This window comes from Chamaea fasciata, unplaced genomic scaffold (genome assembly GCF_029207755.1).
Source record: "Chamaea fasciata isolate MVZ Bird 193981 ecotype frontalis unplaced genomic scaffold, bChaFas1.0.hap1 SCAF_2, whole genome shotgun sequence".
Taxonomy (NCBI): Eukaryota; Metazoa; Chordata; class Aves; order Passeriformes; family Sylviidae; genus Chamaea; species Chamaea fasciata.
Window position 1 is genome coordinate 77,107,688 of NW_027094087.1, and position 24,218 is coordinate 77,131,905.

Sequence of the window (24,218 nt, forward strand, 5' to 3'; positions counted from 1 at the left end):
CTACCTGAAATATTGCAAATTATAGTAGGAAAATCTACTTTGAATAAAATAATGGTTTTTACTATTATGTTTTCCATGGCTTTCATAGAGCCTGCTCTTACATGCAAGAATATTGATTTCTGTTAGACTACTGTTTAAGGTGGATTTTTGTCTGAACTATTCCAGAGCATGATTTAGTATTTAATTAATACTGCTTCCGTTTAGCTAGATACGCCACTGGAGCAACACATTTCCTAAATATTTTTGTAAATGGGTTATATTTTCAAATTACTTTCTGGAGTCCTCTATTTAATAATTATCAAGCTTCAAATGAAAACCAGAAAAAGGTTTGTTCTCCTCTGCATTTCTCTCATTGCTCGTGCACAGACACCTGTGCTGCTGTGGACCATACCTCGCTCTTGGTTAGCCTTGCTCACTGTGAAACCCAAGGCCAGCCCGTGATCCCATATCGACCGCGGCAGGACATTAAAAGGGTGTGCAGTGCTTCACAGAGCCACCCTATGCAGTGCTGGGGCCAGGCCCTCAGTTCTGAATTCTTCAGGGAAGGGATTGCACGTTTGTACTTGGATTCTTGGGTTTGTTGTTGGGGCTTTTTTTAGTGCGTCAAACTACTGTTAGAATTGCAAATAAGATTTTTGTTGTTTTTTTTTTTTTTTGACTGTTTGGGTTTTTTTGTTTGGTTTTTTTTGTCTATTGAACTTCAGCATGTCTTAATGCAGTGTTTTATCTTCCAAATCCTACCTCAGAGACACGTGGGGATTAAAGCATCTAAGGGAACAAGTCAGGTTTGGCACTATTTAAAGCATGTTTAAAGCACTATTTAAATACATATTTAATGTCTTCTGTTTAAGATTTACCTATGCTTCATAGTTAATTGTTTTAAGCTTGTCACCATGGTACCAACAAAAAATCCTTAGGAATACAAAGTGACTTTTGAAACCTATCCTGACTCTCAGATCACCACTGCTCAGGCACACAGAGTAGCTCTGCATCCGTTTGGGGAATTTCCCTGTATGTGGTGCTCAGGTGGGCGTTACCTTGGCTCCAGAGGAGACTTGCACCACCCACTTGGTTATTTCAGCTTTCATCCCAGTCCCTGGCTCTCGGCACAGGCCCAGCCTATCTTTAGCACTGGAGACATAATGGAGAGGTGCAGGAGCAGCACAACCTCAGCAAACCCCCAAGTCAAGAAAACTTCCCTCCACCCCCACAAACACCCGTTACTGTTTACTGACCAAGATAACTTCTGGCTTTGCCCTCTGTCTGCAGGCAGTTTGCTGCTGGCCCTGTGGCACAGCCCTGCATGGATGCTGGATGGTGATGCTGGAGGTGGGGAACAGAGCTGCCCCCCAAGTGTGGTGTCTGCCAGCCCCTCTCCCCAGCTGGCACACACAGCCTCCCTGCTCTTGGCCCTCAGTGTCTGCCAGCTAGAGAGGCTGAAACAGGCCAGCTGCACCCTGGGCTTCTCTTTTCTCTCTCTTCTTGCCTCCTCTTTGCAGAGCTTGTTCCCCTTCACATTTCTTTAAATGCACTTGCCCTGTCTCGGTTAGTTTGTCTCCTAAAGCTTCTTCTTCAGGATTCCTATGGGAGATGATGTTTCTTGGCAAACATGTGTTTGTAAAGAACAAGATACGTTAACTACAGTTTCCAAAGGTGTCTCAGGAAGTTCATATTCTCTCTTTTCCAGGGAGCGTTTACTTTCCGCGGGAGCATGATCGACATGCCATTACTGAAGCAGGCACAGAACATTGTTACACTTGCCACAGCCATCAAGAAAAAATGAGCTGGTAAATGAAGCTCTCGCCATGGGGCCCCAGTAGCTGTTTTAAAAGATGACTATAATACTTGGGGGTGGGAGGGAGGCGGGGGGGAAGGTGGAAAATTAAAGACGTCAGGCTTAAACAGAAATTCATTTCCATTTTGCAGATCTGTCATAGTTTGCTTGCCGGAATTGCTAATTACTAAAACTATTCTCAGCTCAAACCACTGCTTACTCCTGCACGGCCCATGTTCTGCTCATAGCCTGCAATGAAGTTACATCGCCAAATCTGTGACATCACAGTAATTATAACAAACGTGGGATTATGACTTCACTGAAGGAGAAAGGCAAAACATAAGCCCTGAGCTCTGTTAAAAGAGCAGATGGAAACGAATTCAATTGTTTCTATTTCTTTCTGTGTTTCTTCCCACTCTGATGCAGAGCTGCTGGGAGAAAGGAGAAACCCTCTAATAATTACGCAGCAGTTGAAATAACTGTGATGAAAATCTTTACCCTGTGTGAGCTTTGCTTTCCCCCCACACCGCCCTTCTGTAGATGTGCAACAGCCATTAAAAATAATGTTCCAACAATGCAGGACTCTTGACTTTCTTCTCTTTTTTTAAAGCAGTCGCTATTCAGAGAGCTTCCTCCTGGAAGCGTCCAGCCCGGGAAGGGTTGGACGGCAATAAACTTGTAGTTTTTGGAGACACAATGCAGCAGAACTTGTGCATATGGTCTCGAGTCAGATTTACATCACATTAGGGATACGGCTACAGATCATGTGGGCTGTGTGGTTAACGGGCTTAGTAAAGCTGTTTTGAAGAGGTTAACCCAGCTTGTAGTAAGGGTAAATAAACATAACAACCAGGCATTGTCCTCTATTCAGCATGTACTCTTATATGGAGGGCTAAAGGGTATTGAAGCTGCAGAGGATCAACTTGTGGTTGCCAGAGGACTCCAATGAAGTTTGAAACACCAACAATCAGAGATTTTGTTTCTGTTCCTCATTAAATCATGAGCTTTTGTGCTCAGACTATGAACGACTGTTCTTTAAGAAATTAACAGAATGGGAAGTTTTAAACTATGCACCAACCTTTTCATGACCTACACAGCAGCAATGCTGCTGCACTTAGACAAACACCGCGGGGAAGGCTGTTCTGTTTATTTAAAATTGTAAATAGAAAACAGTTGTTTTTTAGTTTCATTTCTCACCGCCTCCATGGGCATTTCGCGTATGGAGCCACAGTGCCTTATTCCTCCCGTTTCCTCGCTTAGCGTGCCTCCCCTCCGTCTCCGAGCAGCGATTTCACTTATTTGGGGTTATTTTTTGGCTTAATTAAGGGGAGAGGAATAGGGGGGAGGAAGAACCCCACCATCCGGTCCGCGTGGAAGCAGCGAGGAAAGGGAGCGCGGGGGCGGCAGGAGCGCCTCTCCGCGGCTCCCCCGGGAAGGGCGGGGACACGGCGGGGCCCGGCCCGGGAGCGGCGAAGGAGCGGGGCGGGGGGCGGCCCCGCCGTGTCCCCGCCGTCCCCGGGGGGCCGCCCCAGGGAGCGGGAGAGCCGCCCTCCTCCGTCCTTCTCCGCCGGGGCGGCCCCGGGGGCCGGCGGCAGAGCCCCCCGCAGCCCCTCGGCCGAGTTTGGGGATGAGCAGCGAGGGCCGACCCCCCTCTCTCCCCCTCCGCCACCCGGGTCCCGTCCGAGGCGCTGCGCCGGGGGATCCCTTACAGCGCGGGGACCTCCGGGCTAATCTGATTAATTAAAGACTACCTGCTTATATTGCAGCTCCCCCTCATCCCCGCGCGTTTCAGGACACCCTCCGTTATTAATTCCAGGCTGACTAAATTATGGGCAGCACTATTAAAACATTATCAGAACTAATGAGAAACAATTACTTAGGAGATGAGCTGGGACGAGCCGTAGCCGGGCACGCGTGTCGCTCTCCCCGCAGATTGCGTTAATAAATCATCAGGTGCACGGCAAGGCGGCGGCGAGGCCTGGCGCGGGGCACGGAGAATAAGATATATGAGATGAGGGTTGTTTGGGATTGTGTTTTTGTTGTGGGTTGGGGGTTTTTTCACTTTTTTTTTTTTTTTTGCATAATTTTTGCATTAATCTCAATAGGACGCGTGTGGTGTAGATGGTTTTAATTCCCTTAATACCGCGCAGGAAGCGGGAGCGGGGGGAGGGAGGAGTAGGATGAGGACGATTTCAAAAACGAATGTCTTCCTTGTTTTACTGAAGTCTTAATGGCCAGGCGTGACAAACCCGCGGGAGCTGCGCGGGTGGCGGCGGGGGCGCCCCCGGACCCGCACCCCCAGCTCGGCCGCGCTCGCCGCCTCCTCTCCCTCGGCAAACTGAAGGGATGGTAGTAATACACTCTCCGGAGGTGTTTACGCGCCCCCTCCCTCCCCCGCAGCTGACTGCTAAAGGAACTTCGTGACCCGTACGCGGAGAAGTCGAATATGCAAATAAAATGCTGGATATATTCAGATTTTTCCTTAAATTTCCCTGACACCCACCCCTCCAGCGGAAAATCCTACTTCCTTTTAACAGCCTTAACGATTTTTGCTTTATCAAAAATAAAATCCGATTTATTTGGCTTTTCCGTTTACTTTCCGAGGATTTCCGTGATTTTCCGGCTTTATTCTTCTCCTCTTTCTTTCTTTTTCTTTCTCTCTTTTTCTTTCCCGCCTGGTGCTAGGCAAGCAATTGATGAAACAAAACAGATTATAAGATTAGCAGCAGGATTTTGTGCATATTAATGATAGGGAAGGGCACCGAATAGGTTTGTAATTGCAGATCTTGCTCTTGGGATTGGGAACTGTAGCCCTGCTACAGCAAAGACCCCCCTGTGAGGTTTTCACATTGGAACTTAGGGGAAAAGTGAAAAAGTAATTACCAGAGCACAACACTGAAATGTTAAAGCACTTATTCTTTCTTTCAGCGTTCTGTTTTAAAGGGGAAAAACGGGCAAAATGGAAAATAAATTACTTTCAAATAAGTAGGTTAGCACCTGAATGCTGGTGCGCATTTTCCCGGCTTTTTTTTTTTTCCCCGTTCCTTTTTTTTTTTTTTTTCTTTTTTTTTTTTTCCTTTTTTTTTTTCAAATTCTAGCAATTATTTAGCCGGGCATTGCCGACCATCCAAGCAGCAGAAAAGGGGGAAGGGAGGGCAGGGAGACCTCGGGAACACAGGGGTACTGCGCCTGTGAGGTTTGAAGCAAATATCGCCAGCAAAGCTGTTCAAAGGTGCGGTTGGAAATTTAGTGGGATTTTTCTGGGGTGTTTTGTTTGGTTGGTAGGTTGGTTTTGGTTTTGTTTTTTGTTTTGAAATCGGGACTTAAAAGGAAAAAAGATTGTTTTGGTTTTCTTTTCGACACGAACACCAAACGGTATTTTAGCAAGGGATGCATTTCACAACCACAAATCCCTTAAAGGAACGGCGTATTCCTTGCAATATCGAGAAGTAACCTGACACTGAATTTTAACTCTTATTAAGGGTTTTTCCTTGTTTCTTGAGCTGCTTCAGCCCATTCTGAGCGTACTCTTCCTAAACTCCGGAGTTTTGCGTTTCAAACCCAGTTCTCCCTTAGTGACTTTTCTAATCCTTCTCTCCCGTGATTAACAGCCAGAGATGGTTTAGCTTTAATGGCACCTACTCGCGCGTATTGTTTTAATTCCGTTTTCAACGGAAAATCAATGTATCTGGTGGAAATTAGGCTTTGAAAACTTTTTTTTTACGAGCCAATAAAACGGAGTATCTGCTCCTCGGGCAGTAATTTCTGATTTTGAATTGGGGGGGGGGGGACCGGTGGAAAAAACAACTTCGACTGCATTTCATCCATCCCATCCCTCCAACCCTCTTCTCCCACTTGCACCTCCCTCAGGTTGAGAGCTTGGCAAAGCCCGGAGGCAGGGCTAGTTTATAACAACAGTTATAAAGATTTAAAGTGGGAAGAAGGGAATAAAAGTTCATGCGGGTCCATTATCTTCTATTTCTCCCCATTGCTGCGGCTGGGGAACCGCGCACTCCGCGGAGCGGAGCCCCGGGAGCAGCGCCCGGTGGAGCGGGGGGAGCCCCGCGGGTGGCTTTGGGGTGCTGGCACTTGCACGAGGTGCCCCGCAGACGGGAGGGGTGTCCTCCCCACCCGGAGCTGACAAGCTGGCAGCGATGCCCGGGCGGCAGCAGGAAACTCCCGGAGCACTCTGGACTGCCACGGGACCGCCGGGCTGCAGGGGGATGGATGGATGGATGGATGGATGGATGGATGGATGGATGGATGGATGGATGGATGGATGGAGGGCAGCCCCTGGCCCCGCAGGGATCGGGACAGTCCCATGACTTCCTGGGCTGCTGCCAGTAGCCCTGGACATGGAGGAGAAAGGGAAGGGGGGAAATGAAAGGGGAAGAAAGGCAGAAGGAGGAAGAGGTGATTTAATCACATTCATTGCTCTGCCACAAAAACCGTCTCCTCCAGCCACCCTCAGGCCCCACAGTATCTCTCCAGTCGGGACCAGGGTGCCCGTGGAAAGGCCACTTGCACAGTGGAACACACACACACACACACTCCAGCCTGGCACCAACGGTGCCTGCAAGGGACAGCACAGAAATTAGTGCTCTCCATTTCCATCACACCTTGCCTCCCCATCACCCCAAGACCCACTTGGTCTTGTCCTTGTGATGCTCCTCAAACCTGCCTTTGCTTCCCAGCTCTGGTGTCCCACAGTGGTACCAAAATGGTGGCTTTCCTCCTCACACTGGGGTGCAGGGAATGGGATGCACAGTGGAAATGTCCTCTGTGTGCCCACACTGCAAGCAGGGGAGAGATCAGGCAGCTTCACTGTGTTTAGGGTTATTGCTTCCCCAATTAATTCTGAAACTCCCAACATGTGATATCAAAGCCAGTACTGTAAGGTGATGCTCAGAATGATGTCTTCAGAAGTGCAAGAATCCCTGTTTCTATTATAACTGTTATAGGTGCCCACTGCCTGCTGGCATCATTTGAAACTGATCATCCTGATGAGAATGAAGAGTGATAAATGCCTATGCTACCTTCTTGGGCCTCTCTAATTCAAAGTGTGATTCCATGTAGCTTTGGATCTTATGTTTTAAATTTTATTCCTACTTCTTTTAGTGCTGCTAATGTTATTAAAACTGTGCTATCAAGCACAAACACCAGTTAAGAATTTTCTGAACTGAAACTTGCTGAAGGTAAAAGAATTGTCTCTGTGTGACACATACCTGCAATAACCTAGAATTTATGGCAGATGTTCATGCTGCTGGGAAGACCTAGTATAGGCTTCCAGATACCTGACTTCCTTCCTGGCCTGCTCTTGCAGTAGTCCCTAATATATAAACTAGTGTCTGTGCTTCTCTGTTACTCTATGAGATGCCACCAAAGATGTTTCATGTTAACTCTTCATGTCCTGCTCTGTCTGAAAATGCAGTGCAGATACAGGGGCAGTGGATATGAAAGAACTGTCTGGTTACATCATGGTATTACTGAGTGAGAGCACAGGCCAGGGGAAAAATCACTTCCAGCCTTTTCAGTCATCACCACTTGGGTCACCAGTGAAGAGTTTGTGTTTTACTGTAAACTGGAAGAAAGTCCCCCACATCTGTGGTACATGGTGGGAGTGCAGGGAAAAGCTGTGGTCTCTGCCCCATGAGGTGCCTCAAAAGGAGCTCGCTCTGCAGAGGCTGCCCATCCCTGCCTGCCCTGTGTGACTTCTGGGCCCTTGTGAAAGCTACCTGCTCATCTGAAAAAATTCAGGCACTTTCAACTCCACATCATGACTCCGCTCAGAGACCACTTCAAATATGTACTTGGGAGAGACATCTGTTGCTTTGTTTAAAATCAGTTTTGAAAAAAACCCAGTTCCTCCTGAAAGAAAAGGGCAGTCCTGTGCTAATGGCAAACCCTCTACTGGTGCAGTTCTAAGGTTTTGCAAAGAGTTGCAAAATCTAGATGCAAGCCGGGTTAACTTACTTCACCATATGGACTAGTTGGTGTCTAATGTTTTGTTGAATATTAAGAATACGCCATAATTTACAGAAAAAGGCACACAGCAAGTTCAGTAATAAAAGGTAAATATGTCTCTACATTGTGGCTATATTAGGCAATTCTTTCTTTAATGTTTAAAAAGCATGTTTTAAAGTGGGTGTGTGAGGGCGATGTGTACAGAACACATTTACTGACAAAGCCTAAAGAAACAAATGTGTCTTTGTGCCTAGGTTTTCCTAGAGCATGCATGTTCCTGAGTATAGGCAGACAGAGAAAACTGGAAGGCTGTCCCATTTCACATGGAGGGAAGATGTAAAGACCTGTGCTTGGTTCCTGGCCTTGCTTCCCCAGCACTGACATCAGTTTGTGTCAAGTTTACCAAAAAACCCTGCTGCTGTAACACTCCATTTGAGAGGCAGGGGGGAAAGGATAATAAACTTTTTTTTTAATTGCTTCCCTGGCTATAAATTAGCATGCATTGGGCTATTTTTTTTTTCCCATGAACAAAAGCACAATTGACAGCAAGGCTTAGGCAAAAGTAGGAAGGGAGTTCTGAGCCTCAAGGCTCCCCTGCATATTGAACCTGAGCAGGGGGAGGTCTTGTCTGTGCCCAGAAGTTGAAGGGCACCGAGAACTACAACAAAACAACAGGGATTTTTATGTTTCACTGACTGTTTTTGCAGCTGCATCTTCTCCCCTCCTCCTCTCCCCCCATTATTTCATGTGAGAACCAAGTATGAAAATAGAAGCCATGGCTTTCCTTCCGGATACAGTCAACGTGCATAAAACCAGAGCAGATATCAGCAGAGAGCTAAGGTTAGTTATAACTCAGTGTTATGGGCAAAAGCAGAAATGGTTTTTTGCTTCTACTTCACATTTTATGTTTGTTACCACAGAACTAAACACAGGGCTGAAGCCCAACTGTATTGTGAGTTCAATGTGCTCTTCTTTGCATCACTGAGGTTCCTGACGGCATTTGAAGAGAAGCTGGCAGAACCCAATGAGTTCTGCCTTTACAGGTCCCCTTCCATGTTTGCCTCCCATTCAGTCCTAGAATATCTGACAAACAGCTTTCCCTATGGCAAAAGCTCGTCTGAGGTGATTTTGGTCTGCAGCAGTCAGTGGAAGCCCTTCTGCTACCTCTCCTCTGGTGCACCCAGTTAGCAGCCTGACCAAAGAACCAACTCCAAGTAAAAGCAGGTGTGCATGTAAAACAGCTTGCAAAGTAAATGTTAACAGAGATGTGACCAAAGAGGTGGGGGAATTCCTGGTAGAGAGTGGCTGAGAAATGGCTGAGGAATGGGGATGCCATTCCCTCATCCCTGCAGATGCATGCCTATTCCCTCATACCCTGCAGTGGAGTCATCCCTTGTTCTCGGCATCCATGAGCATCTTCACTATTTGTGAAAGAAGAAGGAATCTTATTGAAGACCAGTTGCATAATGATATGAGTTGCTAAAGAAAAGGGATGAAGTTTCTCTAGAAAAGGCAGGTAAGGTGAGTATTTTCCACAGGGCCTTCATGAAGGGGCAGAATAGACATCTGTCTACCTGAGGTCTTTTCTAGGATTTTTTATAGTATAGCAAATTTTTGATGCTATAAAGTAGAGGGATGGAACAAAAACAAGAGGATTAAGAGAAATCTTAAAATGAACAAGGGAAGGATAGGACATTTACTTTCTTACCCCTGTATTTTTCCAAGCTGTTCTTACATCTTAGTTTGCTGCCTAGATAGCTTCACTAATGAACAGCTTCTCCCTTTGAAAAGGGAGAAAAACCTTCTTTCTTTCTTTCTTTCTTTCTTTCTTTCTTTCTTTCTTTCTTTCTTTCTTTCTTTCTTTCTTTCTTTCTTTCTTTCTTTCTTTCTTTTTCTTTCTTTCTCTCTCTCTCTCTCTTTCTCTCTTTCCTACAACACTACTATTTAGAGAGATAAAGAAGTCTCTGTATTTTTGCATAGGCCCTCCCTGATTTATTCTATGTTCTTCCTAACTCAGTGCATTTTTGCCTGAGGGCAAAGTGGTGGTGGGCTGCAAAACCCAGATTATGGTCTTCCAAAGAGGCAGGTACCCTGCCTCATCCACTACACATTCACTTGCAGAGATGATCTGTCTCCTGAGGTACCTTCCCATTTCATTTATAAGGAATCACATGTGAAGGCCCCTCTCCCATGAGTGTGTCAAGCCTCCCCCCATCCAGAAATCTGAGTAGATGCTGAAGGTGTGACCGGGCAGTTGTGACTTCCAGGGTGGGTTTTCTGTCAGGTACTGACTTCATTTCATGTATCAGTGACACAGCAGTGACTCCAGTGCACCAACTCTTTCAAATTAAAGCACATTCCTACTGCTGGCCAGGTTCTGACAATGTTTATGTTCTTTAAAAAGTGAGGTTTTTTAGTTTGCATCTTATTTTAAAACAAATTCACCCCAGAGGCAAATCATTCTTTTCTTATTGTAATATAGGATGGAACATTTGCAGAAGTCATTATGACCCTCATATTTTAATCAATTTCAGACTAATGTCCAGTTACCCAAAGTTGCCAGTTATTTTTTGGCATTATTTTGGGTGATTTTAAAATTGGTGTGATCGTCACTGTTACCATTAGAAGTACATAAAGCATATTGTTTACAGAGCTGCGAAACGTTTTAAAAGCAGCAATTGTCTAAATTGAAATTTATTTCATCTGAAACAATGTCCTGGACATCCAGGTGGTAATAAACATTTTTCAACTGCATACAAACTGTGAATTGCATTTGAAATTAAATCGCCACATTAAAATCTGCATTGCTGAACCTCCTGCTGGCAGCCACTGTTCTCCCGAAAAGTGACATCTTCCCTGGCACTGGTGGGGAGGGAGTTCTCGCACAGATGTTGCTGAATGGTTGCTGATCACTCTTCCCATACTGGGACTTTATAGCCACATATGCCGAAAGGGTACAAAGGATGCAAGGTGTGTGAGGAATACAGGAGGGGGCCACTTCAGTTCTAGTAGCTATAGATGTTTTTGTCCTAACACACAAGGGTGGGAACCACTTTATAAACCCCTATTAAAGCAGCATATTGCTGATGTCACAAATTATGTCATTTTTCAGCAAGCTGTTAGGTAGCAGCAGGATACTTAGAGGTCCCAATCTGAGTGCACAGCTTGAAGCCTCATCATCCATTGAAGTCAAGGAAATACTCCAGTCCCCTGGCCCTCTGTTTACAAATAATATATCAAGAATCAGGATGCCCACAAATGAACTTTCAGGGACTGAACTAAAGGAAATATGTTTGTGAGTGTACATTTCTAGACATATATACATACATACTATGTATTAGTCTATTTGTGTATGTGCATGTGTGCATTTGTGAGTAATGCAACTGAAGTCTGCAGTCTGACATTAGATTTTCTTTAAACCATCATTTTTCTTTATTCCTTGATATATAGAGTGGATTCTTCATGACCAAATTTGCACGCAGAATCCCCACCAAATTCAGAGATAGCCACATCAAGAAGGGGTATACCAAGTACTCCCATTTTTTCTCCTCTTTAAAACAGTGAGGGTATAAAAGACCTCTGATTTAACAAAACGTACATAGGAAGAGATTTATCTATTATGGAGTCGTGCAAAATAAAATAACAGAAATGTATATACACTTCCCGATTAGTACAGCAGAACAGCTTGTTGGAGGTTCTCCTCATCTCCTGGATAAACCATATTTACTCAAATGCATGTTCCCCCCCCCACCTCCCCACTAGAGTGGAACATATCATTGTATTTTTCCAACAATTCACGTGCACTTGTGAGACAACAGCCTACATTAGAAGATGTAAAATACATAGTATGTGGCCTGAGGTTGTGAGACAGACGAAGAGAAGGAATTAAATTCAAAGCTAGCAGTGCCAAACTCATCAGTGGGTGCTTTAACCCCCCTCCCCACGTATTAGTGGGAGCCAAAGATGCAGTGTCTAGGCACGGCTTTGAATTGCCTGATTTTTGCCAGCGCGTTAACATCACTCCCCTGGCAGAATGAGGGTCCTGGCAGGGAGATGGATTAGATGGCCAAACGTGGCATTTTAATCCCCACACCCTCTCCCTACACCGATCCCAGTATTTTGCTACTTATTTACTGATGTAGTTGGCGGAAACTTCCTCTACTGGAAATATTACAGGGTTGGATTAGCTTCTCCTCTACAGCGTCTCCCTGATTTAATTACCACTGCAGCTATCCCCCACTATCTGCACCATAAATACTGTTGCTTACAGAAACATGATTACAGGATTAGAGTTATTGGGCCCCCGCCCAGACGAATGCAGTGACACAGCATAGCACTGGCACCTCTGAAAGCTACACTGACCTCAGGCATCTCTACATCAAAGGCCACGGCCACAATCTGAGCTTCATTAGCTTTCAAGGCTGAAGTTACAGGAGCACTACTTCCTCAGCCACTAATGGGAAACATTCTCCTCCATTTGCTGTTGAGGTGTTAAAAGTTTCTCTTAACATCAGTCACTGAGCTACAGCTTCACCGGTATCCCAGTAAAATAAAAATGAGTTGTGGAGTGGGAGCTGAGTTCAAATTGAAAAGCTATGTTGGACGTCCCTTACTCAAGCAAAGGGCAGTCACCAGCACAGGGATGCTTCATGAGGAAGGACTCCAGGGGGAGGTGCACCCCAAATCCCAGACTTGGAGCCAGAGGGATATTCCCGCAGCTCCTGAAGGGTTTCATATGGTCGTAACCAACTGTTTAATGATGGAGGTATGTGAAGGATGCTCTGGTTTTCATTTGTAGGATGTGATGCGAGTGATTAGCTGCAGCTCAGAGCATCATCAGGTCCATATCCACCACGAGTAATCTGTGATCTGTGGTGAAAACTCCTCCAGCCCCCCTGGGGTTGGTCTGAACCTGCAAAGAGCAAACCTGGGAGGTGACATTTAATTCCAGAGAAAAAAAGCTACTCAGAGAGAGAACCACAAGGTGATAAAGTACTAAGTTCGACTAAACTTCATTTTTTTCTCCTAGCATGCATTTCCTATGTGGAAATTTCAGTATACATCAGTTCTTCCTTACACAGCTGGAACATTAGTGTTTCCTTTGTCTTGTCTATTTAGATGATGCGTTCTGGCATACAGGTCACCTCTTACTGTGTTTGCACAGCTCTAGCAAAGTAGTTTGGGGCTTGCAGTCTTTGTCCTAATTGAAGAAACCAGGTAAGTGTCTAGATGATGTGAAAGAAACCCCAAGGTTTCATGACTCTCTGTCCAGAAGGGGATGAAATACTTGTTCCATGAAAGTATTTGAGAATGGTAAGACATATTCCACCACACTGGGCACAGAAAAGCAGGAACTGGCTTTGTATGAGAATTAAGAGGCTGAAATACATAATTTGTATTAAAGACCTCAATAAGAATAATTTTTAAATATTTTTTTAAAAAAGGAAAAAGAGGAAAATAGAATAGAGCTAGAGGATTTACAGTGAAGGGCTTGCTTTTCTTTCTTCAGTCCAGCTTGCCTTCTCTGGTGCTTTACCTATAGGATTATAATTTCTACTCTTTGAGCTGGTGCTGAATAAAGTGGCTTGCCCATGAGCCTCCCAGCTGGGCCAGCTGGATAAGGTGGGCTGCTCAGGTGCTGCCAGGGATAAGGCTGTGGAATTACAGGCTGGTCTCTGAAGCTAAGCTGCTCCTTCTCCTTAGGAGGTAGGAGACTTCCCTAGGTCTGAGGAGCTCCTTATGGCTGGAAGATTTGGTGGAAGATATCAGCAGGCTCACATGCCGCCTTCAGAGTTTTCTCCAGCTTATATGTTTGATAAAGCTTAGAAGCTTTCTTCGGCTGGCAAATTTAACTTAATCTCTTGGGTTTGCTCTGCCCTAAGCATTCTGTTCGTGTTATCAGAGCTCATTTCAGTTTCCCAAGCTTAGGGCTGGGTTAGGAACCCAGCATGTTTAGAAACCAGAGTGAGAAGAATTCTGCTGATTTTTAGCTAAGCACATTTTCACCACAGAGATTTACAAAAAGGCATTTATTTCCTAGGAAGTTTTCACTGGATTTCTTCTTAAATTAAATCACTACCATTCAAATAAATAGGAAATTCCTCGTTATGTGTACATTTTTCCTGAATTACTGATTCTTTCCAGGCTTTCCCTTTGCAGGGCAGTGACCCCCAGCTCAAACACTGCAACAGCTCTGACCAGTGACAGATTAAGTATTGTAGCAGCAGTCAGTGCTGTTACAGCAGAAATCCAAGCCCTTTGCTTTGCAAACCTGGCAAGTATGTGATGTTAATTAGAAGCACTCACTCCCCTTACTGAGTAAGATCAGGGGTGGTGTGGAGGCAATAGGTTGACCCAGGGAGAGTAAAGAGGGCTCTTCTCCCTTTCAGCACCAGGACCTGCAGCCCTTACTATCATTGCACATGACAGACATACAGCTCTACAGTCATTTTCATTTTCATTATTTCAATTACTTTCATTCACCATTTTTATAATTTTCATAAATTTCATTATCTTCTCACTTTGGGACAAGGCAGCATGGAGCATGGTACAGTCAAATGAACACAAAAATGCGTAACAGTGGTAATGGGGCCCAGGTGAGAGAGTGGCTCTAGAGCTGGCACGTTCTTTAGAGGTGATGTATACCAGTTTTTGATGTGTCACTAATGATTCTTGCTGTAATGATTTTAAGGTGCTCAAGGATCCATGGAAGGGTCTAATCCAAAGCCTAGAAATGCGGACAGGAATTTTGTATTGAGAGGAGCCAAACAAAGCAGTTTTAAGATGAAAAAAAAAGGAAAATTTTTCTAAGGTTGTCTTTAAATGAGAAAATAAAATGGGGGAAGAAAACAGTTTCTCTCTTCCTCTGTCTTGCCAACATGCTTTGATGAAAAACAGGGAGGTGATTTCAAGAACACTTGCTCCAGCCTCCTGTTCATAAGTAGCAGGAAGGCCTGTCAAACCTGTCAAACTCCTTGAGCTCCTGGGGTTTACAGACTTCTCTAAGCTACCCCAAGCTAAACCACAATCCCATAAAGAAGCCTTTTCAGTAAAACCTTCTGCCATTTGCCTGAAGCCAACATATCACTCATTAAAAAAAAAAAAAAAAGGTATTTCTCATTTGGAAACATCCCTTCCCCCTGTGCTTGCTCTCTCCTGGTGAAGCCCCAAGCAATGGCCTAGCACCATTGGTTTTTGCAGAAACCTGCCACCACAGGGTATGTCAGAGCACAGAATCTGCAGTCCATAAAGAGACCAAAGCCTTGCTGGTCCAAGGAGAGTCTGGTTTGGGTAAGGACTGCAGAAATGACCTGGCTTCAATCAGACCTCAAGACCAGTGTTGGATGGCTTGCATTCATTTCTTTTCCTTGCTTCTTGGTGGGACTTCTCTGACTCCTTGACTCCAGCTAGCTGCCCAAGTGCATGGCCTACACCCTTTGCTAGAGATCTAGAAGAGACCTCCTAGCAGTCTGGCCTTTGCCCTTTCTTTCACTCCCAATACTGCCTCATCCTTTCCCTGAAATTTTTTGTGAAAATAAAGGCTGTCAGAAAATCGCCACCAGTACCAGACTTCGTCTTCATGCTACACCCAATGGCTGCCACCCAAACTCCCCTCTGTACCTGCTCTGCCAGCATATGGAAACCTTCACTGCCACAGATCCAAGACCCCAGCTGGCCATGGAACAAATCTCTGCAATTCTCAGGACCACTGCTCTGTTATGGTGTCTAATCCAGTGATAGAAATAAATAGTAGCCCCAAAAGAAGAGGGCAGACGTGAAGCAACAGTCATTTTGGAGGCATTTCTGGATTTATTTGAATGGAATTGCAGGGGCATATTCTGCCCTGAGTGACCATGGGTTTGTCAGCTATTTTCCAAAATCATTTTGGGCTTGTCCCAACCGGCATGTGTCTTTGGCAATTATCTGACTAGTTATATGTCAAATTGTATTCTTTGATTTATAGGTAGCAGATCAGAGGACAAGATACCATATTTTTTTCGTGTACTTGCTGAGAGTAACAGAATCACACTCAAGTCCATCATGGCAGAACCATAGCAGCATCATAATGAATAAAACAGTGATTCCTCAATGGGAGCAAAATGTGGCAACTTCAAGCTGCAATTTATTCACAATATGAGAGACATGCTCTGGCAAGAGTTAAGCAGTCATCAGTACATGTATCATAGGGGCAGAGGTAGAACAGAAGTCAATCTGTTGACAACAGAGTAAACAATGATACCATAAAAACTAAAGCAAAACTTGAAACATATCCCAGAATACAGGTTTTGAAACCTGGTGCTTAGTCTGTACTATGAGATGAAATCTTGTTTCATTTTACATCTGCTCTTACTTAGCAAACAGCTAAAAACTATTCAGCAGAGGCTGCAATGTTTCTATTCTGTGAAAAAGGAACAGCACATGGACAATATTATAATAGTTGTTGTCCAGAATGCAAAATATGAAAACAAAGTTAAAAGGAGAGAGAACCAACCTAGCATACTTCCTCAGGACCTAGAGCTACTGGCTCCATAATTAAGCCCCTTAATAGACACAACCAGACAGAAAACATGAATTAATCTCCAGTTCATTACCCAAGCTCCCACGGACTGGGACTTCTCCATGGCAAAGGAATACACACACATTTCGAGATAAAACCCATCCACAACCATGGATTTTATCCAGAAGTGGTGTATAGCCCTATATATTAACAAACACATACAACTACTAGAGTAGTTGATTTTATAAAGGTACTTGCAGGAAAGAATACAAATGTAGCAAGAACCATGGACAGAAATTTTTAAGATGCACTGACAAAAAACCCCTGCCTTTTCTTGAAGCTGTTTTCCCTTATGCTTCATGCTTTTGTTACTGAAGTATAACCACTGTAGTTCAGGACGAATAATGGCCAGCAAGCCAGGAATCCTGTCCCCAAGAGTGTGTGCTGGGTTCCCAATGAAAAGGATAAGGGTATGCACAGACACAATCGGTGCACTTCCACAGCCCACTCATGTCCTCCATCTGTAAAGGACAGTGAGATAACCCAGCTCGTTGCACTGTTTCAGACCCTGCACCAACACCGATCTGTTTCGTAAAGGCCAGAAACCTTACAAAAAGTACACATAATGAGCAATTAGGGCAAACAATCCATTTATCTGGGACCTGAGCAACCAAGATGAGTAGTCACTCAGACCCAATCCTGTGGCAGTCTGTGCTTTGGGTGTTAGGTCACATTTTTTAGTAAAGCCAAGCTTGAAAATGTACAGGGAAAAGTTGGAAAAGGTTTCATAGTTCTGATAAAACAAGCAATGTCCTCAAAATTGTATTTACAAGAAAAAAAATAGACAGTACTTTGCCATGGTGTGCTGAAACTGAGGACTAACACACCAGTGCGTTAGGAGGACACAGAACAGATCTCAGGACTGTTCACTTTGTCTGGGAAAGAGTTGACAGGATACACAAAACCAATGCATGCTCGAGGCAGCCATGTTGGCTTCTGCTCCACTGGAAAGAGAAATGTTGGCCACATGGGATCAGAAAACATTGGCAGGAAAATAACTTTAATTTCCAAACCTGAAAAAGAGTGTTGCAAACATTTAGAAGAAAAAAAAAGAAAAAAAAAAAAAGAAAAAAAAAAAAAAAAAGAAAAAAAAAAAGCAGGGAAAGAGAGGAATAACATTCACCTGGACTCTAATTTCTCTAACTTCACCTTCAGACTCTGATGCTACGATGGGTATGTTTGAAAGAAATGCATTTGTGAAAAATACCTAAAAGGTAACTCCTGAATGTAAGATGAGGGAAAAGCATGTGTACCCATCACCTGTGGACTGGAACAAGGATGAACAAATCCATCTTGGAGGAAAGCAATGCAGCTCTCCCACACCAGTTAACACACAGAGACACGGCTGACATTACAGATGTGTGCATATACATACATACTGGAAAAGGCAGTGGAAGAAGTCCCAGCTAAAACATGCACTCTGCAAACACTCAACCTTCTAAATTTCTCCCGATTTTCACCTTGAATCAGCTTAGGACCCAGAAGAAAGACAAAAAGGCATCTTTGTTTCTGGCCAGTGTGATCAGAGAGTGACAAAAACCTTATGATACATTTTGTCTCATCTACAGCCTTCCACACCTGTTGTCATTTGCCTCCTGAGCCTAATGGAAAACTGCCCTGGATGGTTTGTTCTTTGTTATTCTTTCAATTTCCTTGTCTTTTATTTATTTCCCTTGCTTCTCAAGAGCTGTTCAGAGGTCCCATTACTTCCTGCTGGCCAGGGAAGGCTATGAGAACAAATAGTTATGTTGGATTAAAATACACACACTATCACAAGCAAAACAAAGGGAAGAGGGCAAGGGACTTGCTTAGCAAAGGGTGGTGGAAGTCATGTGACAGAGAGCTGCCAGAAATATTGAAGCAGGGTTTTATGTCAGGACCTGTTTTAGACATGATCTCTGCAAGGAACAGAACATCTGAATTCTTACTGTGCGGTGCTGCAATTTGAACCTGCAGATATTGAATTAGTTCAATGTTTCCTTCAGATTTTAAATGGAAGTGTGTTTGAAATACTGCAGATTAGAGTTCTGGGCAGCGTGGATTCTCCTGGTATTGGAGGAGCCAGTTGCTGCTACAGCAGGATGAGGAGAGCACAGTGTGCTTCCCCTCTGCAGCAAAGGCGCTACACTGACCATCATCCTAGAGGAACACAACGTGATTGCCAGAACTATGGACATCACTAGCCCCCCATCTCTAGGGCAAATGAACCCTGTGGTCCATGCTTGACCCAGGCAACAGCAGACTGTATCTGCTGCATTTGGAAATTTTCCTTTCTATCATCTGTTAAAAAAAAAAATTATTAGCAGGTGCTGAAAATTGCGGCCTCCAACCTAGAGACCAAGAGCCAAAATACCAGAGGGAGAAAAGTCAGTTCTTGACAACCACCTGACTCCAGGGCTGGATGAGCCAGAGAGACAATCTGCTGCTATGGGAGATGCCACATCAGAGGAGGGAAGTGGTAGCACCTCCTTCAATTAGTCTTTCTTCTTTTTTTTTTTTTTTTTTTTTTTTTTAGGCTACAAGTGGCAAGGGCCAATTCCTTGCCTCTGTGAAATTATAAACCTGGTGATCCTTCCTGGTGCCATAAAAGAGTTAGACCAGCTTGCATCTGATCAAAAAAGGTTAGGCTACCCTTGCACCACCCAGAATAACAAACTAGTCATTTAACATTAGCTGTGTAAATGGAGCACTGCTATATGTGCATATCCCAGTGAACACAGGAGAATAAATTCTTATGTGCCATGTAATCATATACACACTGGTGTAAACATGGGCTGATATAAAATAAAAATGCATATAGCTATGCCTTTGCCTATTCCAGCCTCTGGGTTATAGCATTGCCAATGTGTTGACATAAAACTGCAGTTTTATGGATCACATCTCAATAGGAATGTGTGAAAAGGGATTTTGTCTTGGCTACAGCTCAGTCTCTTAATATAATTATAATTACTATTTTTACTACTACTGCTACTACCACTACTACCGTGAATTGGGAGCCCGTTGGTTCTACCCACACTGCAAATAACAAGAGCAAGCCTGACCTAAAAAACAGGACAGCTGAAAGAGGGACAGACACAACTCAATTATCTCCAAGATGGAGTAGCAGGACAGGAGGTGGATGTAGGATTCAGCTCTCTTAAACTCCAGTCCCTGGTGTGGCCTGGGCCCTCTCTGCCACAGCTTCATACATGGCTTTCTCAGGGAAGAAAAGAGGGGGGGAAATTACTTTATTGGTGCAATGGGGGGAGTGGCTTTTGTTACCATTGGTGTGGTCTCGCTCGCTCGGCGTTCCCGGCGCTTTTGCAGCAGAGATGGAGTTAAGCATTGGTGAGAGTCGTACCGTGGGTCCAGGGCTGGCAGCTGGTGGCCTTGGCTGCACCTGGACAGTTTCCCTGTAACACTGTGGGCCACCGTGGTGGCAGCTGTACGGCAGACGTAGTGGCTTGCTCAGGTCACAGACACACAGACAAGTATGTGGGGGCAAGAGCCAAGCAAGTGTTTCTTTCCTCCTTAACTTTTTTCACCTGCCCGTCTTTATTAGGGCCATAGTGTGAATCCTTGTGCTTTGTTTCAGCCTGAAAATCAGAAATATCTCTCCTTGACAGTTCGTCAATGTAGAAGAGTTTTTTAAAAAACTCTTCAAGGACAAAAAAATTCACTCTGAGTGCCATTTTGGCATTTGCCAGATCTCTTGTTGCTTCATGCTGGGTTCTGCTGGGTGCTTCAGGAAAAACCCTCTAAAAGTGCTACTTTCCTTCTGACAGTGATCTTAATCACGAGCGCACAGCCAGGAAGCATCCCCACCACAGCCATTGCTCTATATCAGCCACTCTTGTTCCGAGGTGGCTCTTTTCTGCCAGCTCTGGGGCTCAAAAAATGAAATAAAAGAGAATGAGAGTACACCCTCTCCTCCTCCCCTCCCCAAAAGGAGCATTTTGAGAGAAAGGGGCAGAAAACACAACATGAGCCTCTCCAGTAAACGGCAGTGGGCTCACAAGGACTAGGAAAGCCGTCTGCCAGGAGGCCAAATGGTTTGCCTGCAGCTCCAGAAAAAGAGACGTTATTTGGTTGAAATCGTTTAAAGAAAACAAAGGATGACTGCTACATGCCTGCCCATGATTGTCTGGAGCACTGTGCTGTTGTGGGGTGTTTATGCCAACCAAATGGCAGCCAAATGCCAGTGCGTGGAGCAGGGCTGTACACAGGCATGCCTGCGGGACCAGCCCCCGGCAGCCCCCGCACGGCAGCTAACGCACCAAACCCCAAGGAAGGGAGGATGTCCTGCTCATTATCTCCATTTTACAAGTGTTGAAAGGGAGGCTGGGGAGATTTGCCACCAAGGGGGTCTGTCAGAGCTGGGATTAGTGGTTGTGTGTCCCAGCTCTCAGTGGTTGTGTGTCCCAGCTCTCAACCCTGTGCACAGACGATGTCTCTTAGAGCAGATCTGGGGGAAGATTTTTATTTCTCTCACACAAGAGAGAAAAGAAACACTTTCCAGCTTCCACTAAGGGGATGTTTTTCTTCCTGTCAATGCCGTGTTGATTTGTCTTAAGGGCACTGTTAATATTAGCTGACTTAGAAATCCATATTGTCAATTAAAACTTTACATCATCCCAGAGAGACCCTTAAGAAGATAGGCTTTCGGAAGCAGGAATAACCAAGTTTGCATAATGATGATCAGCTACAAGAACCATCATTTAGGAAAACTTGTAAATGATTCTGCTCTGCTAGCTGTCCATGAAGTCACAAATAACAAATTATTTGCATGTATGCCACTTAAAAAAGCTACACTACCCCAAAATACTTTTCCTGTTTTGGACTTTCTCTTTCCAGCCATCCAGCATCAATACTGCTCTGAAACCCTTCAATGCCAAAAGAAGTGTGAAGGTTTCCTACCTCATTACTGCCTTTCAAAGGCAGCCACAACCATAAAAAATAGACCTCAGGGAAGGGGGAGAAAATCTCTGCATGCTCAAACAGAGCCCCACCTGCCAGTTATCCCCTCTCCTTTGTGCTTTGAAGAAGTATCTCACCTCTTACAAGGGAAGCAAGTTCATCATGGAGGGAGATGTGGTTAGTAATTCTGTCTGTGGTTCCCTTGCCTCCTCCAAGCTGGCGATGCCGTGGGCCCAGTGGTCCCCCCCATGCTACACAGAGTCAGTCTTGAATCAGACTGACTCCCTGGCACCCCGGTTCCTCCCATGTCATGCATTTCCCAAACAGTCCTTTAAAAATGCAGTGCTGGTGGCTGAAGAGATGGTTAGCCAGCAGCAACTGGACCGTGACAGAAATGTGAGTTTATAACCTGGCAAGACAATTTTGGCTCTGAAATGTAATTGATCCCATTATGATCTCTGCACTCAAAGACTTGAGTTTTAAATAACCTTTCATTGAAATATAATGTCCTGAGTGCATTTCAGCTTTAGTGAAGTTTAGTTTATGATCTGTTCCTGGCCCTTCTCAGCTATCAGTGATATTTTCCCAGTGCCCCTCTAGCTGCTTTAATGCTGCCTCAGTTAAAAATACCTGCTGGAGAGGCAGCAGCATCTCTTGGCAAACTAAGTGTGCACAGTCTCAGGAGTCAAAATCTGAATATGTATAGAGCACATAAGTAATCATTAATGCATAGCACGTCCCCTCTGGTCATTGAAATAAATTATTGACATCAACATCAACAAGAAATAAACCAGGTGCCGCCCCAGTGGTTGACTTCCCATAGGTAAGCATAAATTATCAGAGTGCTTCAAAATTTCTAAACCTTCTGAAAACGAAAGAATGATCATGCAACGCTGGTTGTAAAGATATGTGTGTGCACATACATGTCTGTGTTTGTGCGTGAGCATGTATCACACCTCAGTGTGTGCACACCATTATGTTGGGGCCTTAAGCATTTGTCTTAAATGGCTGGCAAGGGATCCCTATAGCATCTATATGTGCATAGCCGAGATTCACACTTGCCATGCCAATTCTTACTGCCACACAGTCTAGAAATTGCTTCAGGAAAAGTGTAATCCTAGTTTTACCTTGATATTTAAAAAATCATTTCCCCATGTATTATTTCCTCACAGCTTTGTACATTTACACTTTTACTCTCCAAATGCCTTGACTAGAATGCTATATCCCTGAACAGAAATATATTCCCCCCTGCTATTTTTCTGCAGGAGCCCAGTTCATTCAGAAACAAGGAAAAAAATACGAATGATTGTTTTTAAATTCCCCAACGTGCAGAGCTCAGACAAGCCACAGATGCAAATGTGGAAAGCAAATGCAGTGCTGGCATTAGGAAATGGCTGGGTTCACTGCGCTTGTAAGAAAGCACCTTTATTATTTAGGCATGGTTGTAAGCTGCCATTTTGATATAATCCCTGGGTTTCTGGACTGGGTACACATGAGCTGGCATGACACACCTACTGTAGCCCCATAATACCCAGCCATCAATCAAGCACCTTCTGCCAGCACTGAGCTACACTCATTCCCAGAGCTGGCAGCCACAAACAAGCCTGCACATCCATGTCACCAGCAACTCACGGATTGTCATATTGCTCCCTGTTGTCATCAGGGAGCACCAGGGCCTGTGCTAGCACAGCAAATGGTACTGCTGCCCTCTGTGAGTCAGAAGTCCAGTGTTGCCATGGGGAATCCTGAGCTGGAAGGTGTCCTGTCGTGTCAGAGCATGGACACTGCCCCAGCGCAGGTAGAGGTGGGGTCCTTCCCTGGGGAGGTGAAGGCTGCCCTCCTCAAATCAGCAGACAGAGGCCGCAGACAAAATGTGCACAGCCCTCTCCCCTGGGGACCAGCTTGGGCTGTCTGTACATCCATGTCAGCATTACCCTTCCCAGTCCCATATCCGGGCTGCCCAGCTGCCCAGCCAGAGGATGGGATACACGTTCCTCCCCACCCCTGTCCCTGCTGGCTTCTCAGACCCCCAGGTTCTTTCGGGAGAGTGGAAGCTGCGAGTAATGCTCCTGGTAGGGCATCAGGTAAGGTGGACTTGACGATGATTTGGGCCCATGTTTTCCAGTAGTCGAAACAATTATTTTAAATAAAATCCTCCACTTTGACATTTTTAATTTGCTTTAGATACAATAAATGGGTTTTGTAAAATTCTTAGTTCTTCAACAGATAGGCAGCTGAGAAAAGGAGAGAGCAATGCCTTGATCCCTAGGAAAGCTGGGATTCTGCTTCTTAAGTGGCAAAGTAATAAAAATAAAGAAAACACTACAAAATAGGCCATTAATATAAGGCCACATCTGCCATTAAAGGGGTCCTTGCTGTCACTCTGTGCCCCATGCTCTGTGTGGTGGTAAGGCATTGGTAGTGTCCTTGGAGAGCTCAGGGGAGAAGGCAAGTGGATGCCAGCAGCATCGTCCTCCTTACAAGATTGTTTTCCTTGCCCTTATATTCTGGGAAAATCCCTGTGGAATTTATTGTTCTGATGAACGTGATCTGACGGTATTCAGGTGAGACTGGTGTCTGTGTGGAGGGGAGGGCTGGGGACCAGGTGTAGGCGCGTGCACATCTTATCCGTGTCTAGAGGGGTTTTAGCTGCAATTGCAGACATTGTCTCTTTTTGGGTAAAACACAAAGCAGAACTAGAGCAGCCAAGAGGCAGAAACTTGTGCTTTATGGTATCTTACAAAACACTGAATGCAGCTTCATTTACATGGCTATAAAATGTTGCTAAATCCTTATCTTGCCAGCTCACTACCATCTTGGGCAATTGGGACTACTGACCTCCCTGCTTCTCTACCCCGCTGGAAGAGCCCAGTGCCCACAGTTCATTTTTGTATTTGGGCTTAAGTTCCTCCCATATTCTCTACTTTCTATTTAACAGCCACCTGGTCCAGAATTGCATGCACCCAGCTCAAAGTTCCCTCTCCAAGGGACTGCCTGGCAGGTTCATACCCCTGAAAAGATCCCAGG

The 24,218-nt window shown here is 44.8% G+C and overlaps 1 protein-coding gene and 1 long non-coding RNA gene across 2 annotated transcripts in view; one reads left to right on the forward strand and one right to left on the reverse strand.

The window, feature by feature from the left end:
* The window catches only part of CLYBL (citramalyl-CoA lyase), a 165,498-nt gene extending 163,073 nt beyond the window's left edge, over positions 1-2,425 (forward strand). The window contains exons 8-9 of the mRNA XM_066176402.1: positions 1,688-1,787; positions 1,927-2,425. Coding sequence (XP_066032499.1) covers positions 1,688-1,783 — 96 coding nt within the window. The 3' untranslated portion in view covers positions 1,784-1,787; positions 1,927-2,425. The remainder of the gene's footprint in view (positions 1-1,687; positions 1,788-1,926) is intronic.
* LOC136285343 (uncharacterized) overlaps positions 1-24,218 on the reverse strand; it is a 76,702-nt gene that overhangs the window by 47,954 nt on the left and 4,530 nt on the right. The gene's annotated exons all lie outside the window — the stretch shown is intronic.